The following is a 19,680-nucleotide window of genomic DNA, read 5'->3' as shown; positions in this document are numbered from 1 at the left end:
TGTTTTCATCAAGGGTTTTCTGCTTTTCCTCCTACTCCACAGAAAAGAAAAGCTGTCACCTCTGGGCCAGATCCTGAGCTGCATTGGAACTGTACTGATTTATGAATGCTGGGGAGGACATGGAGCCTGATAACAGACTTTGGCCAAAACAGCCAAAATCTCACTCTTGAGCTCTATGCTTTGTGACCTTCAGCAGTATCATTATATCAGCAAGCAGAGGGGAAAAGGCTCAGTGCAGACTGAGCTAAGAACAGAAAAACCATCTTCTGCTAATACAGCTTATTTTGGTATGTTATCCTGAAGCCATCTTCCTATTCTGGAAGTCAAATCCTAGCAAGAGTGCAGTTTTGCAATTCTCTGCTGCGTTATGCAGGGGGTTTTGCCAGTGTAGTCGTGCTACTCAGAGATCACATCTGATTGCCATCTGACTGACATAGCTAAGCCAGCAAAGGTTGATAGCATGGATCCCAACTGAAGCAGCAAATGACTAATTCAGCAGTAAGTGTAAAAAATTGCTGCACTGCTCAATAACTCAGTGCAATCTTCCATGTTCTGAATACATGAGGACTTAAAGTATTTTTGAGGCTGAGAATTTCTTATCCTTAAGAGTGCCTACAACTGAGACATTAAAGTTTGTGCATGCTGAAAACACATTCTGGCAAATCCCATTTCCATGGCTTAAGACATTACTTCCCTACAAATGACCATCCTGCCTTTATGCTGAAGGCCAATGGTTCTGCTGGTTAAAAAATAAAGTAGAATTGCATGTGTGTCATTGAGCCTCAGTTTCTTCAATGCAAACTGAAATGCAGTGCAAAGTGAAACCTAAATCCACTTCTGCTTCCCCATCCTTCCCCCAGTCCCTGGTGTTTGAAGTTGAGTCACTGGATCTCACCATGCATAATGAGCATCCTTTTCTACTGTGTCTGATGCAAAGACAACACTCTCAGACAGAGGAATAAAAACACCATAAAGCATTAAATCTCTTTATTGAGTGTGTGTCACAGGGCCTAGTTCCATTTATCAGCCCAATGATTTAAGAGCATCCTCACCAAACTCATATAAAGAAGTTATAATTGCTTATAAAGACAGTGCTGAAAATTATAGAGGAACAGGAAATGAAAGGGTTACTACTGCAATTAAAATCGCTAAAAATAGGTAACTGCTATAGTTGCCTCATCATCTGTTCATGTTGATTGTTAGAAAAAGAACAGTAGAAAATGCTAGTGGAAATAAGTATTATTCAATGTAAATAACAAATGGAACAATTTACTCTTCACGTGTCTATAAGAGAACTAAGGAAAATTGCATGAAATCTTTTCCTAAGGTTCTTTTGTTTGAATGGAAAAATACCTCAAATCAGATAAATGTGGGTGTTTTTCATAAGAAATGTACTTTATAAATCCAGTCACTTATGAGCCTGCAGTCCTTTACTGGGAGGACTGTAACTAGAATGCTATGTATAGAATTTCATCGTAAAATGACCTGATAAACAATCTGTTTCTTTTCCTTTGCTAGTCCACCTTCTCAGACTCTAGGAAGGCTGCTGAACTCCATCTCCATGAGGCCTGTAGCTTAGCAGACTGATACTATCTTTTTTTTCTGCAAGGTTCCTAAGCGTGACCTTAATTTCTCCAGAAGTGACGACAGTGTCCTTCTCTCACACAAAGCCACAGCTGAGACCAAATATAATTCTGGCAAGCTATTTTTTTCTTTTTTATTTGCAGTAATGATAATATATTGCTGATCTTGCTTTCCTGTATGATCTTCTTTACAGAGTATCTCACACAGAGTAAAAGGTCAAGATGGAACTAAACACACATGCATACTCCCTCAACATATAGGAAGGGAATTAACAACATTTTAAACAAATTGTCTGATGAAATGATGCAGTTTACCAATTTACTGTGGGGAAGAGGATGAAATGTTGGACCTAAAATTTTTGTAGGAGAGCTGAAATCTACCACAAAACTAAACAATCAAAACATACCTAAATTCAAATTTAGAACAAGTTTGGCTTTCTTCAGTTCCAAGGTGATATAATCTCCTTGCTGTCCTTCTCCGTGGAAGATTACACCTTCGCTTTCAGAGGTCTTAAATTTCAGAGAGATTACATCTTTCAGTGTTTTCATTTTCTTGTTCCTGAATCTGTATGGTAACACTACATGGCCATCAAAATTGATAACATCGGCCCCTATAGGAAAAAGAAAATAAAATAATTGATGAGTGACTATATATTCCTATGACAAGTGGAAAAACAGACATGCCATATGCAGATTGTACCTCAACAGAATAAAAAAATGCAGAAGTGAATGCATTGTAAATACATTTTCTTTTGTCTGAAATTTAATGCCATAAAAAGTAAGAAGCAGGCAGAATATAAATTTAACCCACATAAAGTAAAAATAGAGACAAACCCGATTTGGGAGGAAAAATGCTACAACTGTACTCAATGACTTTCAATTTCTCTCAAATACAGTTGCTGCCATGTTCTTTTACCTGATTATAGCTCAAAATGAAAGGTAAATATCTGAATGATCATTAATAAATCATTTGATAAGTCTTTAAAATTTACTCTAGGTATCTGCAAGGGCTGTAAACAATAAAACATGAGCCTAGAGTAACTGCCTGGCAATTTTAGACCTTTTATAAAACAGACATAAGCCTTGTATATGTAGTGAAATGGCAACTAAGTTGTGACCTCAACTAATTATGAGAAGAAAAAAAAACCTCTGTCATTTGACTTATTTTTTTTCCTGTTTGGTTTTGTTCAAAATATGTGGAATCTGAGGGATGGAAACCTTTAAAGTCAATCCCATATTCATATACATATTACATAATAACACTAAAAAAATTTGTTTTGTGTTATTTTCCACAATTTTCTGGATGCTAGATCCACAGTAAAAATAGCTGCAGAACTGGATTTCATCCAAGAGATGCATTTATTGAACATTGAATCTTGTCACTTAAGCTGAGTTCTGTAGAAGATTTCAAACAGATATTTATCTATAAAAATTTACACATATTTAAGAAATCCCCTTTGTAAGTTGCTAATAATCAAACCACCAGTGTCTTAGCAACTATTTGTATGAATATTTCAACCTCACTGTTGACAACTAACAATTTGAACAGTTGTTAAGTAAAATTCTTCGTGTTTTTCAAAAGCATTTCTACTCCCAATTGACACACCATATTCATTCATGCTTTGAATGAAAAAAGGATGGCATTTTATCATATATTCTTCAACCACATCTGATTTTTGCCTTCTTCTGTGGTCTGCTCTTCAGTGATTTCTTGCAACTTTTTAAACTTCCTAACTTGTATTTGTTATTATTGTGGGAATTAATTTAAGACTTCCATCCCCTCTCAAAAACACAGAGAAAAACACATCTCTATTGTGTAAGTAACACAGAAGTCTGTTTCAAAACTCCATTAAAACACTATGTATACTATGCCTAACTGCATATTTTTCAATTTGAATTTACATGGCCAAGTGTTCCTAAACCTGCAAAGACTTCCAAAGAAGTGATAAATTGTGATCCTCTTATTATTTATGCCAACTAAATTGTGAAGAATTTTATTCAGTACTTAAAATACGAGCCTTAGAAATGACTGTGATATCCCATAATATCACCATACATTTAATTTTTGTCAGAATTCAGCAATATATATTAGAAATATCACTTTGCTTTATAAAACGTCTCTTGCAATTTTCAATAATAAATGTGCATTAAGCTTTAAGTACAACTAGAACTCTCAGCCTGATCTAGTTCTGAATGACAAATTCCAGCCAAGGAAATCAGCTCTAAGTATCAAAATGGTACGTTGTATTTGTTGTGCAATAAATCCATTTAGTAGTTAGCAGCATGAAAGAGGCCACTTTTACTTGGGCATAGATGCAGAAGTATTCAGAAGCAATGGAATTTCAGAAGTGGGGTTATCATAACTCAAGTAAATCCATTACTACTGGAATGATTACTTATTTTTAAGAAATAAAGTAAATAGTTAGAAAAATAATGTAACAAAAATTATATGAACCAGTTGGTTATGTTTGCCTTGCAAGCTGTCAAGAAATCTGAGAAATTAATTATTGAGATTTTTGTATGTAGTTTATGGAAAAAAAAAACCAAAACCAACTTTTAGAAAAACATGAATTCTATTTATAGAAAAAAATGCAGTATGAAAGTCATCCTTTTAGCACAAAAATCTTACCTTTATGTAAAGCAAATTTTCTATAGAGATCCTGCTCTTTTGAATCTACATACAAATTCCTGGAATGTGTTATAAATGAAAGAAAATTGATGGACATTACACCTTAAGTAACCTTCATACCAAATATACATAATAAAAAAATGATTCCACATGCAATGTCTGAGATTGTCTTCCATAAAATTTCTTAAATTTACTTTCTATTGGTTACAGAAACTCCTGTATGGAGTATATCAGTTTTCCCCTAAGGCCAGCTGGTACCACTTTGAAATATCTGCAAAAGTTGACTTAACAGTCAGGGATCTGACCCAGAACTGATCAGGACCATGCAGTTTTGTGGACTTACAAGACTTCCATAACAAAGCAAGTATCCCTTCTGTTCCTACATCTCTTCCTAGTTGCATAGGTGTACTCATTCTTTGAAGAAAATTTATATTATACACTTTAACAAAGCTGAGTAAAAAGGCCACATTTTTCCAGAATCTGTCCCTGAATTTCCATGTTTTGAGAATAATTTAATCAAAAAAAGGAACTGCAGTAATCTTTGACTAAGCAGATTTTTTATGCATGGCTATACTGTCAGCATGGGTCTGAATGATAATTCAATCACCTGAAGATTACACAGCAATTATGTGTAAGAGTTATCATATGTAGATTGTAGTAATGACTTGTGTTCTGTCTATGATGACACTCAGATATTTAATATTATGATAATTACCATTGTGCAGAATGCTGCTCAGACAGTAAACCATATAATTCCTCTAATTGCAGTGTAAATATATAATTTTTCTCCTTCTTAGTCACTTATCTATCAGCATTAGTAGGAAAAAGACCAAAGCTATCACATGAAGTATGTTTACGTGCAGTCAGTAACTGTTGTCAGAGGCTATTACTGTAATGGGGAAAACCTTAATAATAAAAGATAAAGCTAAAAAAAAGAGAGAAACTGAGAGAAGAAAGAAGAAGAAAATGAAGAAAGAATTCCTGAGAGGTTTATTTAAAATTATATTGAAATGGGAAGTACAAACCTGATTACTTGCAATTTGATTTCTGCCCTACTGGATTTCCTATTGTATAGATAGAAGATTGGAAAACACTGCTAAAGTAAAACTATAATACCACTTTCCTTTGGCTAGATAGATGTGTTAGGCCTTATCACAGTAAATGCTTAAGACCACATTAAAGTCCTTTCATTAGTTAATGCATCATCAGTTTTCCTCCAAAAAATATTACAGAAAGCCTTGCAAAGATTGACATGATATTGGATGACAAAAGTGACCCTATTCACAAATCTCAAAGGAAGTTAAATCCCCAGCCACAAGTCTTCCTACCTATGCTTTTGTCCTGTACTTTTGGCTACATGCAGGATTTGGCAAAATTTGATCAGGGCATCAAATTTATTTGATACAAAACAATTTATCAACTAATTACAAGGAAACAGCCCCAAATCAGACTCAAGCTCCAGAACGTCTCTATTTACTCCATTTATTGTGAAAGAAATATAACTATCTTCAATGCCAGCACTTTAAGAATGAAGAAGTGCTCATTCACAAAGACTCATGAGCTACTGAGACTTCTTCACAGCTACTTAGCTGCTTTGATCAAGGTTCTGCCTGGAGTTACTAAAAAATCCCTGCTTTCTGACACAGTAAAATAACAGTGATCAAAACAAAGCAGAATAGCAAAGTGCTTTCCAGAAAAATGTTTACCACACCATGAACAAAAACCATGGCAATATGTTTCTCCTCCTAAATTACAAATTTAACATGTGCACATATTTTTAAATTGCTACTGATCTCTGAATGATTGATTCTTCAAAGCCTGTACAGAATATTTCAATGGGATTAAGGATATAAAAGTTCTGTGCAACTGACAGACAGCAACCTTCAGTGAAATTTTCCCACTCTGTTATCTCTCATCCATTTTTTCATCTGCTTAAATTATCTGTTTAGACTAAATGAGCTTTAGGGAAAAGATCCTCACTTTTAGCATTCTTTACTGATGACATAGTTTGAACCTTACATCTGATGTCCTAGTAGTATAGTAATAGATGGTAATAACCATACACTGAGCATCTACCATCTGAAAATATCAGAGATACATCAAAGCATCTCTGCCTGGCCCAAACTTTTCCACATCTATAGCTTCTCTTATAGCTATTAGTCACAGGTTCTAAAATATCATTATGGGAAATACAAGCACATAAAGAGTGTATTGTTTACATATTTTAACAGCAAAAAAATAAAATGTTTTCTTCTAACAAAGCAAGGGATAAGGCTCAAAATCATACCAAGAATAAAACCTCATTTTGTTATTATTCACAAAAAATTACATATCCAGAAATTTATTCAAAAAATCCTAATCTACTTTTTGAGTGCCATATGCTGTCAACGTGATAACATGCTGAATTTGCCATTGGGGTCCTTTGCAGCTTGAGCCTCAGTGGAATTAAGTTAGCTAAGCTCAGGTTAGAGATGCACTGATGCACCTCATTTCACCAAAAAAACCCACCACCAACAACAACAACAAAAAAGCAAACAAAAAAACAACCCCCCCCCCCAAAAAAAAATCCCCAAAAAAACACCAAAACAAACCAATAAAAAACACAAAAAAACACAAAAAAACAACCCCCCCCAAAAAAAAAATCCCCAAAAAACCACCAAAACGAAACAATAAAAAACACAAAAAAAAAACCCAAAAAACCAAAACCATGGCCCAGAACAGCAGTCAAAAGGCCCACCACAGCAGTCAAAAGATTACGTCCTCTTTTATGTTTTCTTACAGAGAGGCAGAGAACCAAAGGTACCGTGTTTGAGCACTGCCTTCAGGCACTACAGCCCAGCTGTAAGGACACGGGCAGCTCTGGCCTCAAGTCTGCTGCAGCCAAACTGACACTGCCTTTACTCCCTTTTTCAAAAGTCAAAGCACCTGCCACAAAGGAGCAAAAAACTAATACAGATACAGATGTATGTTGCATTTACAATAATGTGCACTTATTCATATTCTAGAAGCACATGGTGAAGGAAAATCAATCTTACGCTTCTCTTGCCTGCTTAGTTTCCAATGCACTGAGCCTGAATCCTGTTGTTACCTGTCAAGTGAAGTCAATGTTTGAAAGAGAAAAAATGCCTTTGCAAGGAGGTGTGGAATTTTTTCCTTGCTTTTCTTTATATTACCTGCAGTGTACACATGGCAATGCAGTATCAAAGTAGTAAGAGTTTTTTCAAGGTGTATTTTTAACTCAACGCCTGGGTAAATGACACAAAGTTTATTCTTACTTTTTATATGGCTGCTAGAAACTCTCAAATAAATCTGTGAGGAACTATTTCCTAAGGTAGTGAGATTGCTTTGCCAAGTTCTGAGTGCCATATCTACTGAAGATATATAAAGAACACTTGGTGCTTTAAATTTTTTTCCTATATTTCAAAGCACAGATATTTCCCCCTATTTTTATCCTAATATAGTATTCCTACTAAAAAAATTGTAGTTATTATAATGGTGGTATTTACTATTAATTTTTCTAACTCTTGTGAAAATGTCTATAAATATGTGGCTTTGTCATAATTTTCTGTCTAATAAGAAACAAATGTGACAGGTGAAATGAAGAAGAAGTAGAAGCAAAATTAAAGGAGAAAGAAAAACAAAAGAATATAGAATATATATCAAGACATGTAATATAATGACCATGGATAAAAGTTGTCCTGTGTCTCTAAGTGTATCTATGTGTGTGTGCCCCTAATTTTTTTCTTTTTTTAAGTAGGAAAACTGGGTTCTTTCTGACACTATCAAACTAAATTTTTATACAAGCTAATTGTTCCTTATGACAAAAAATTTATGAGGAGTGAAGTTCTGTGCAGTTTCAACTAACTTGAATTAGTTACCATACATACAGAAGAAAACACTAAAGCATTTGAAAATTTTATAAACTTAGATGAGGCATTGGAATACACTACAAAATAATGTTCTTAAGGGTGTGTGTAAATAGGATGATTTTTCAAGAACTTAACAATGTATACTCAATGACTTTTTGGTTGAAGATTTTCAAGCAAACTTTCTTTCATTGACTCTTCAAATTTCAAAGATACAATTAATTTAGAAACTAAATGGGACATTTTTATATATGCTATATTTTGACTATAAGATCGATAAATGAGAAAATGAAAATATTCATAGTATACTTCTCAATTGTGTTTTAAACTTATGCATTTTAACCACAGTTTGCAAAATAAATTATACTGAACAGTACACAGTAGTCTCCTATAGTGGACTACCACCAGTGTCAGAGAGAACTAAGATTGTAACCCAAGATAATCTTCATCTCAGACAAAAACTATTCTTTCCACAATCTATTCTGCTTTTTCACTCCAGAAGGACAATTACAATGGATGTTAAGAGATGCAGTCTATTTCAAGTAGGCTATTCCTAGGGAAAAAAAGAGATTTAGCATCAATAAAAACAATACTTTGATGTCTGTACATGAGTTTTACACTTTGAAAAGTTTTCATAAGTATAGCTTTATATGGCTCATTTACGATCATGAAAATTAAAATTCCGGCACCTTGCAACTATGAACTATATGCAACAAAATATTCTCTATGATCTACTATTCTCTAGCTATGGTACTTTAAAATCTGGTAAAAATATATGTATAATTCAAATACTCTAAAGAAAGCCTGCTTTTTTGTATTTTATCATGCTGATTTGCAAGCCAGAAGCATTCCTTGCAATCGTAAATACATTTGGTTCTGTTCTTCATTTTGAAACCCATCATTTGACATTGGATCTCAATGGGAACATTAAAGTATATCATTAAACTCTAAAGCTAGGTACAGTAAAGAACTTAATTTACTTGAAAACAGCTAGCCTCTACTAATGTTTTCACTGTTTATTAAAAAGGTAAATCACAAGAGCTCCAGGTCAATAAAAAAAGACAGCTCTGACTCTCGCACAGTAAATGGCCAAAACAGGTCTCAATCCTTATTACACTGCTGAACTTACTCATTATTTAATGAAAAGAACTACAGCAAAGAAAGAAGTTGTACCTTGTCTTATAACATTTACACTCAATTTACTCAGTGAATAAATGATCTACAAAATGGACAAGACAATCTATTGAAACATTAAGGAAATGGATGACTAGCTGGAGCTTTGGTTTTAATGTTTACAGCTACATGAAAACAGGAAGACACAGAGCTGACCCACAAAATACTGGTTTAGAAGTTCTCCTTTTGAGCTGATGCCACCCAATTCAATCATCTCCTGGTACACAATCTTTCCATGTCTTTTAATATTTGGATACTCTCAGAATGCCTACTATTCAAGACCAAATTCTTCTTTCTCAGTCATGTGCCATATCCTTTATTCACAAAATCACTCTCAAACACATATTCTTTACTTCTATCAACCACAGAGCTTGTATTTAAATTGAACTCTCAGAGTGATCTGCACATAAAATGATTAAGGAGTATGGACCATGGACTGTTTCAAGCTCATGTGTTCAGTTAAGTCTCATTCAGTAAAAATCTCACAATTGTCATTCAAACTTCTGCAGCTGACTGTAAAAAGCATGGAGTGCCATACTGAGACAGGCCTGGCCATGGGACACTCACATTTATTATAGTGAGTAACCTCACTGTTGCCTAAGGGCAAAAAATGTATGCCACTAAACCCCTTTTCTAACAGATGTCTAATCCTTTATTGCAACTGTGAGTCTGCTGGTGCTGCTAATTCTATCTTGGTGTATGAATTCTTTTTTTAAAACAGAAACTAAAGTGAGTTGCTACTTTTAGCTAATGTATGTCAATTCAAAATTATGAGTTAATAGATGAAAATTCTTTAGTATAAATGATAGCAGAACAACTTTGTGTATTTATACAATTCAGTTTCACTGTTTTATTTCCAAATTAATCAGAGATTAATATCTTATGTTTAGCACAACATAAGAAAAGCAGACCCCTGGAACTCGATTGTGGTCAAATAATTCAGAATAAGTAATTCAGTCAAAATTTTTTTCCTCTAACATCCAACATATCTAAGATCATGCATACTGTACTCCTTACTCAATGACAACTTGCACATTGTGATGTAAGAAAGTGTTTGGATTCCAAACTTGTAAACCATAAAATCTGAGCCCCCAACTCTGCCATGCATAGATTAAGTGTGAACTTCCTGATGGCTGAATCTAATGTTTACTATCCTTTGTATTTATTTTAATGTGTTCAATTTAAAAGCCGCACTCATACTCAAGGCTACAAGTTAAAGTTTTATTTTCAGATGATTCCACATTCATTGGGTTCTGCCTTGGTTCAGTGAAAGTCTAATAATTTAACATGAAAACAGCCTCCAGTCCTACTGAATTAAGGTGCTACAGTAAAAGGGCATACAGTTACCAAAACTAAGTGAATGAGCACTGTAAAGATTGATGGTACTGCATCAGCATCTCTTGCAACACTGCTTACACTCTGGGAAAGAAAATCCCAGAAGGATTCAATATACAGCAATATGAAATGCTTAACTTACATCATATCACACATATAAAGTGAGCTACTTCCCTGAGAGGGATAAATAATTTTTGTTGTAAAAATGTTCACCATGACAAGAAGTACATCAGGTAAGAGCACCTAGTCATGAAATCATGAAGGTTCAACAGAATCTATAGATTTCACATAGTACAACCCACATGGTCAGAGTTTATTTGCACATTTAATTCTGCCAGAAGCATTGAGTTTCTTTTAACTGAGTTTTCACCTTTTTCCTTAACTGAACAAGGAAATAGAAGATTTGTTTTATCGACAAGTGATTTTCCTTGTGTTTATCAGACTGCACTTTCCAAGGGCAATGATATATTGTGTATCCCTCCCTACAGCCAGACATTATTTATCTATAACTTCTAGCAGGGTTTACAGTTCAAGAGTTTCTGGTCTTGCTGAGCTTAAGAGCTTTAAATTCCCCGCTTGCCAGAACAATCGCTCTAGCAGGAGGTTGCTTATGTTATCTCAGCTGTGTGACTGGCTGTTCTCCCCTAGGAATTGTACCATGCATTTCAGGTTTCCCTGCTCAGCCAGTGGCAGCAATTCAGTTTCCTGAATTCTTGATTCTTCTCCACCAATAAAAGCTAAAAAAATACAGTAAGATCAGAGTTTCTTCTCAGGAAGACTGTAAGGGACGTGTTGACATAGAGTTAACACAGATTAATATGCAGCAGGTTCAATACTTACAATCATAAAGTGCATTACTCTTTTAATTACAATTCTTCATCCATGATGACTGATTTATTTTTTCTGAACTAAGGGGTTAATTTCAATAAAGTTTTCAAGCTCTCAAGTTAATATTGATAATAAAATCTAAAACTATTGCTTCATTTCTTCAAAAATTTCTCTAGTGTTTGTGTCTAAATTTACAGCCTCCTGAGAGAGAAATAAAAGTCAAACCTGTTGCTTAATAGAAGAGTCAAATTATGTAAGGAATGTAAATAGTGTTTTTGGTTACTTAGTTTGAAATATTTGGAAAGCTCAAAATATCATAAGACTGTATCTCCAAGAAAAGAAATTTCACCAAAACCTGTCAAATTCTATTTTTTTTTCCAAAAATAAAGGGAGTCTGAGTAAGAGCATACATATAGCTTTTCTTTTAGATGGGAGCATTTTTCTTTTTTGGGACCATTTTTCTATTATTACAGGCACCCAAACTATGTTTGCAAATTATTTGAAAAAACATTTTCTTTCCGTCTTTAAATTATGCAAGATTTTTTGAGGTTATGTATTTAGTGAAATTATTTTTCAAGAGTAATTTTCAAAAACCTGTATCTGATTCTTGAAGATAATTCAACCAGCTCTGTATGTTAGTGACTACAGTGACTACTAGTCACTACAGCAAATACACATATTCACACAATGGATGAAATTTTATAGCCCCTATTTAGGCTACAATTGATCATGTTTAACTAAAAAAGGGAGGATAACACTCAACATATTTCCAAGTAGATAAGAAATGCAAGTGTGTATAGGCAACTCATTCCAGCTTCACAAGATGCTGCTATTCAGTCATGAAGCAATGAATGCTACACATGAATAAAAGGGGAAGATGTTTTTTTAAAACTCAGATAAGTAAATTTTATTGCTTAAAACTGCCACATTCAATTTTTTAGTGTTCTTCCTTTATGCGGGGACAGGGTATCAAGAGAAATTTTCCCTACAGATTTGCCTGTGATTAATCTGGTGTTTGAAAGTTATTTTTCACCCTTTATCCAGACAACATTGTTTGGAACAAATCAAATAAATAAAGCACATAGCACACATGGTCTTGTCTTACTACACTGGAATACAACCTAATATAAAATGTGATAGGCACATCTTGGATTATATATATCCACATATGGATTTGGTTTGTAAAGGAAAATTGTTTCCTTTTGGGTTTAACAAGTTATTGTTACAGGTATAAGGAAAAAGACTTTAGAGATATAGGAGAAGACTATTTTTTATTTTTATTCTGTTTTTTTTCAAAACAGAAAAATTCTAATTAAGGTAACAAGTAATGGACACATAAGCTTTTGTGAACTCTTTCTGTCCATATGGCAGCATCCTAAAACAAAAAAAATCAATGCCAATATACATGCAGATACTATTGTCAGTATATTTTAATATATAATTCCCCAGTAGAAGAAATCCACGAAGAGGTTATTAACCTGACAATTAATGTTTAGTTTCTGCATGCAATAGTTTCTTGTGCAGTCAGTGCCATTCCTCTTGTCGTAGCATTTTCCCTGATGAGAGTATTGTTGAACCAGCAGATCATCTTAAATTAGTTTCCAGACTCCTGACTTTCTAAAGATGTTTTATCAGAAACCATGTTTGTCGTTATTAATACCAGTGAAGGATTAGACTTCCACCTATTCAACAAAGACAACTAACTAACCCTTGCACTATGTATCCATTCTCTTTTAAGGAAAGAAAACTAAAAATGCATTTCACTTTTTCACTTTGTTGAGGGAAAATAAATTCTGAAATAGTGGTTAGGGGGTCAGCACATAAGTACTTACAGAAATGTGTCTTTGATGTTTAAAAGCATTAAGAACAATATAGTCTGTCAGAAATCAATGGGAGAAAAATAAGCCATTTTATGTCGATATTTAAAATTGTAATTGGGTTCCTATGCATTTACACCAGTTTGAGAACTGGTGTAAATTACTGAGTAATTACTGTTATCCCAGTAGATATTTTAATAACAAATACAATTCATTACAAAGAGCTGTCTTATGAATCAACAGAGGACTCAAGCATATATTAAAAAAAAAAAAAAGCACCCCAAAAAAAAAACCCAAAAAAACCCCCTCCTAGAATATCTCCACTGCTTTTTTCTGCTTATGAAATTCTAGTCTTAAATAAACTCATTGTTCACTATTCGACTGCAATAAGAAAGTTTAATTTTAAAAAAATTACAATTTCTGTCCACAGGCCACTAAGCATATGTATTTGCTAAAAAAAATCATACCGTTAACTTATACAGAACCCCAAAAAAAAAAAAAACCAAAAAAACCCCCTCCTAGAATATCTCTACTGCTTTTTTCTGCTTATGAAATTCTAGTCTTAAACTCATTGTTCACTATTCGACTGCAATAAGAAAGTTTAATTTTAAAAAAATTACAATTTCTGTTCACAGGCCACTAAGCATACGTATTTGCTCAAAAAATCATACTGTTAACTTATACAGAAGTACTGAAATTATTTTTAACCTTTAACTTTTACTTATAGATTACAGCCCATTCATTTCTGAGGGGTTTCATCAAAATATAAGAATTGTTAACTGAAAAATTATCATCAGCAAGGCAGTGTTGGGAATACAAGAAATGCATAAAATATTTAATGTGTAGCAAGTGAAGATGAGCTATCATTTATACATAATTACAAATAAGGACAAAAAAATCCTCACTGATTAAAAATTCTGCTTCTGTAACAAATGACTCACACTTGTTTTCCTAACAATACCAAAAAGCTACTTGCTCTGATGAGTAATAGTTAAAGCCATTTTTATACAATCTGTATCTTCCTTTTAATTTTCATTTTCAAGTCAAACAAGCAAACACACTCAATAAATGCCAACAAATGTATACATTGTATTCATGAACAATGAAAATCGCACATGCAATGATGTCCTTCTGTAGATGTACATGTCTGTGTTTGCTTCTTGGTTGATATGGAATTATTCTGGTCCAACATTATTGCTTTAGGTAAGTAGCTCTGTATCACTGCTTTCTTGGAACTGAGTAGACTGGTGAACATTAAAAGGCTTTGGAGAATGATTAAAAGGAATGCACTCTTGTAATTTCTAAACTTTGTTGAAGAGCACCAATTAAGTGTCTTCTAGCAGATATAGTCTCTATAATACTGCTTCATTTTTTTCTTTTTTCAGCCTGTGGGGCTCTTTGCCAGGAGTGTGTTTCCTTCTCTGTTTCTGTGGTTGTCTGAGCCATCATATTAAATAACAGGAAGATTGACCCTAGTGTTTTATAGAGATGTATCTAGTTAGAAATCAAATCCAAAGTAGAGAAGACCCCCAAACTACCTATCCTAAAACTGCTCAGGAAGTAATCCTGAGTTTATGGAGGAAGAGGAAAAATCAGGAAAAAACCCCCTGTTTATATTGATAGCTTTCATTTTGGAATGAAATATGCATATTTTTGTTTGTTTTTCTGACGAATCGTTGTAAACTGTCAGAGAAATCAGATGCTACTCTTGTCGTATGAAAGCAATATTTCCCCTCCACGCAACTGAGCATCAGTGGAAAGTCAGTCTTGCAACAAGCAATAAACACAAGGAGAATGAAAGGTGAAAGGTAAAATATATGCAAGCTTTTAAAAATTTATTTTCAGGACGCTTTAAGGATTTTGCAAGATGTGTATGATAATGAGGAAAGAATTTTGCAGAGCGAAAAACCCACCGACACACTGCCAGTCCAAGTTAATTAAAGAGTTTGCAAATGACTACTATTGCTGCTGAGCTTGAGTTATCACACCATGTGGAACTCAACCAAAATTTTTTCTGTTCAGTCTTGCAGACACCAAGCTCCTGTTGGGACAGTTCTGTGGAGAAAATCTTCCTCAAAGAATTATGCTTTCAGGGCAGTGTAATTTTCCATTTACTACAAAAAGTAGGAAGACACTGTAGAGAAATACCTGGGCCTCTAAGAGCTTTTTAATAGTCTTTGAACTCTATGTTTCAACAGTAGGGTATCTCTCCATTATTTGATGCCCTTTGGGGAAAAGGTATAGCTAGCTATACTGAAAATTATAAACTTACAAGATCTGAGGCTCCCAGTTCCTATTGACTTTTAATTCTTACTCTTTTTCTACTCCCTTCAACAAAATTCTTCTTTGAATTTTCTAATATATTTAAGTAAATGTATTTTCAGCATTTTATTTTTAAAGAAAGATGTCATAAGAGTTAAAACAAGCAAAACAAACAAGAATCAAAAAACCTCAATCCATATCCTTTCCCTTAATTTATTTTAATAAGGATGGATTCTTCTGGACATTTTCAGTCCTTGGAAATGTTTGCTTCTGAAGATCCTTGATCCTTTAGGGCACTGCTGTGCAGGCAGATGTAATTAAAGCCAAGGGGAGTTCAAATGGACTGTACACTCTTTTCATTTAAAGGTGTTTAAACTGCTTTAGATGACCTTGTCTACACAGAAGAATTATTACAAGAAAATCTCATCACTGTCAAAGCTATTTCAGCTTCAGTAGCATTAGTATTGCTTTGAATTTTTGAGTAGATCAATCAGCAATAGCAGTACTTTCAAGAACATCTGCGGATATCCTATCATAGTATCCATGTTATGGCAAATTTTGTCTGTTTAGTGTAAAATAGCTTCACTTTAAACAATTCTTAGTCTCCAACTCCTATGGACAAGTTTTATTCAGTCTTCTTTTAGGGAACAGCTCTGCTTCTTTTTTTTTTTTTTTTTTTTTTTTTTTACCAGATAAAATAAATGACTTAATAATACTGATATTTAGTATACTTTTACACAGAGACAACAAATATATTGTCTCATTTACCAGTATTGTCCAAAGTATCTTTTCTTTCTTTTACAGGCTTTGTACACACTAATTTGGCAACATATTTAAAGTTGGTTCATAGTGTAAGATCTGCAAGGTAAATTAAATTTAAAATAAAGACAGGATTTTCCAGGTACTTTTTAACCTCAGTGAGGGAAAACAGATCTTTTTGCTTCTTCTAAATGCGCCACATATCTTCAGAGCATACTGTACAGGTCAGTCCTGTAGTCTGATTTTTGCTGAAGGGATATGTGAAAGTGTGGTACCCAGCTTTTTAGTTAATATTTGCAATATTAGCTCCACATTGCTTGAGCTCCTAATGGCAAAAATCTCACTGAACTTAATGGGCATTTCTCAGCTAGTGAATATCCTTAACGTGCAGAAAAGGTTTCAGGCACAATTCTTTTTCATTGGACTTTAAGCAGTAAAATACAAAAGTGAAACAGTAAAACAATATAAAATAAATACACAACTTGAAAGTTGAAATACCTTGAAATAAAAAGAAACCTATTGTTCTACCAAGCCCAGCTCAGTTTTACAAAGTGAATAGGAAGAAACATTCTACCTAAATGCCTAAATAAATAATTACACTCTCTCATCTCAGTTAAGAAAACATAAAGACAACATTTTGATCCCTGCCATCTGACTCTTTGAGATGCTTTTCCTAAGAAAAATGAACATTAGAACTTATCAAATATGCTGAATATAAATCTGTCATAATCTCAATACAACTCATGTAGCAGTTACAGATCACTAAGCATAAGGGATTTTTTTTTTCTTGTGTTCCTTTTTTTCTTCACTGCCTACCAGCATAATGGGCCCTCTTGCCCTTTATGTTATACTGTTGTGTTAGCTGCTTTTCCTACTTCACGCTGAGAGAGCTGCCTAATTAGGAAGACCAGAGTCAGCTTCTAGACTATTGCTGTTTAATACTGTTAGTTTATCTGTTAATTAATGTGCTACTCTTGGCAATCTAATTAGATTTTTTTACTGCAGAGATAAGTCAGTGAAATTACAAAGAAGTGCAGGAGAAGGAGGCTGGTGGGAGGCTCAGAAATATTTCTTCCTAGAATTACTTATGTGTGATGTTCATGTATTTGTCAGCGTCTCATCTTCTTCCACCCGTGCCAACAACCTTATCAGGATTTTGTCAAGAAGGATGTGGTTTATTTCCTGTAAATAATTCTTATTCATGACAGTGAACTCTTTCTCTTCTCCATCTCTGTCTCTGCCATGTCCCATCTTTTTCTTTCCCTGCTTCTTCCTCAATTCTGCTAACAAGGCTGTCTCTTTCTATGTGTTGGCATTTTACAATGAAGTGCCTTAAAGTTCATTTATAACTTTTGTGAGGTCACACAAAAATGGCACTTCAAAGAGATACTTCAACAGGGTGCATGTTCTCACAAGAACTGAAGTCATAAGTCTTGTATTTCCTCACAACACTATACAAATATGAAAAAGAAACGTGAAAGACATTGGCCAAGCCAAGCTTCCTTCAGAATTTAGCACTCACTTTTCTGGTTGTCTCTTTACCAGTTGCCTCCCAGGGACCAGGAAAGTTAAAAGCTGGTGATGTGGCAAATAAATTAAGATCCCACTGATTAGTAGTGCTCACAACTTTCAAGATTCACTAGTCAGTTTCTCTGAAAGCAATTTATATTAACCTTGAAATTACTGAAAATAAATTTACTGTGACAAGCAGAATTTGTGCTGTACTAAACCAGAAGATTCCAAGGACACATCTGATCACATTATTTTACTTTCTATACTTATATATTAAAAATAAGGGTTTTCTTATTTAACTGAAATAAATCTATTTTAACTATTTTTAAATAGTGCAAGCAATCATTTAATTAGTCTGATTCTTCATGCAAGCTATTGCTTATATCACAAATAACAATTCTGAACTGTTGTTAATATTCTTGCGCAGGAATTAGAATAATATCTAGAAGTTCCTTTTGACACCCAGAGCTATGAAATATCTAGAACTTAGAAGTACCTTACTTTTGTCATTAAAAGTCATAAACACTTTAAATATGACAAGCACAGAAATTAAAGAAGATCAACAAAATGCAGTATTCTTGTAAGAGCAGTTTATACAGTTAGGTATAAGTCTTTGGAATTGCTAAAGCATTTAATGTATAAGATTATACATTACCATGATGAGCTAGGAAATGGAAGGCTTGTACATCTTGATTAACTGGAAACTAAAGTGTTTCATGATGCTTCTTTATTCTCCATCACTCAGAGCTGGCTTTTCTCCTATCTCAAACAGATTCCATTTCATGCACAAAATAATAATACTGAAGATTCTAGAACATGGCCAAAAATGCAATTTCATCATTGCAATGAATCTTTATTATCAGTAGTATAAAACCTAAAAACACTTGTCATGGGTGATTATATATTATTTAAAGCATTTTTAAAGAGTTTCCTAATGAATTAGATCAAATTTCTAACAGTTGGATGAGAAAAAATAAGATGGCAAACAGCTGGCACCACAGTCTTTCTTGATTTTCAGTAGCTTATGCTTTGGTAACGTGCCAATAAATCCTATATAATTCTTTCTAGAAGTTAGTTTACTCATTCCTGCCTACTGAAAGAGGTTTTATTTTTATAGTGGAGTATTTTTTAAATGAGAGACTTGGTTCTGAAACACAATGTTTTTATAAAAACAATTAAAATTTTAAGGCAAAATAATGGAAATTTATATAAAATGAAAGCAACCCCCATCCCTCTGTAAAATCCAAACTATTATACCAAAATATACTAGCTGATTTCATAGAAACAAAGAAAAAAGGTAATTTAATTATTTTTATTTTGTAATTATATATGGAACACTCCATTTTGAATTTTACATCTGATGAAATGTGGGCTAGTAAAATCAGCTCTAACTCATTTCACATCTCATGTTCTGATTAGAGAAACAAAATTCTTCTTGCATAACTGAAAATTATTTGCTTTACTGAGCATAATTTCTATCTTCGTGGGTGGCATGTAGCTTATTAGGGAAGATATTTAAAACATAACATCAATACAAAAGATAAAAGTGACTTTTCAAAATATCTGACATGTAAGGCTTCAGAAGCCTGGAAAAAAAATTATTTTGATCTAGGTTGTTCTAATTAGCAGTGGTCTGGGAGAGACATCTCTTTTTATTCCTAATTTGAAGATCAGATTTTTAGCAGTACTGCAAATACTCAAGATCCAGAATGAGAGCTGGAAGGGTTTTCAAAATTAGGAGGAGATGCTCCCATCTATAAGTTTGATAAAATAAGAATCTCCATACATCTGTGTGCCTTGTAGATATATCCCTAAGTACTCTGATGTAAATAATTCCAAGAACTGTAACAGTTTAACTTAGTCTAAAATAATTATTGCTATCAAAGACAATGATCTCATCAACTCCTCCAATAAAC

The 19,680-nt window shown here is 33.7% G+C and overlaps 1 protein-coding gene across 1 annotated transcript in view; it reads right to left on the bottom strand.

Moving 5' to 3' along the window:
• The window catches only part of CNTNAP2 (contactin associated protein 2), a 1,016,974-nt gene that overhangs the window by 528,510 nt on the left and 468,784 nt on the right, over positions 1-19,680 (bottom strand). Inside the window, exon 5 of the mRNA XM_039715193.1 lies at positions 1,991-2,194. Within this exon, the coding sequence (XP_039571127.1) occupies positions 1,991-2,194 (204 nt within the window). The remainder of the gene's footprint in view (positions 1-1,990; positions 2,195-19,680) is intronic.

Source organism: Passer montanus, unplaced genomic scaffold (genome assembly GCF_014805655.1).
Source record: "Passer montanus isolate IOZ18808 unplaced genomic scaffold, ASM1480565v1 scaffold32, whole genome shotgun sequence".
Taxonomy (NCBI): Eukaryota; Metazoa; Chordata; class Aves; order Passeriformes; family Passeridae; genus Passer; species Passer montanus.
Note: the sequence above shows the minus strand (reverse complement) of the source record. Positions and strands in the feature narration are given on the sequence as shown.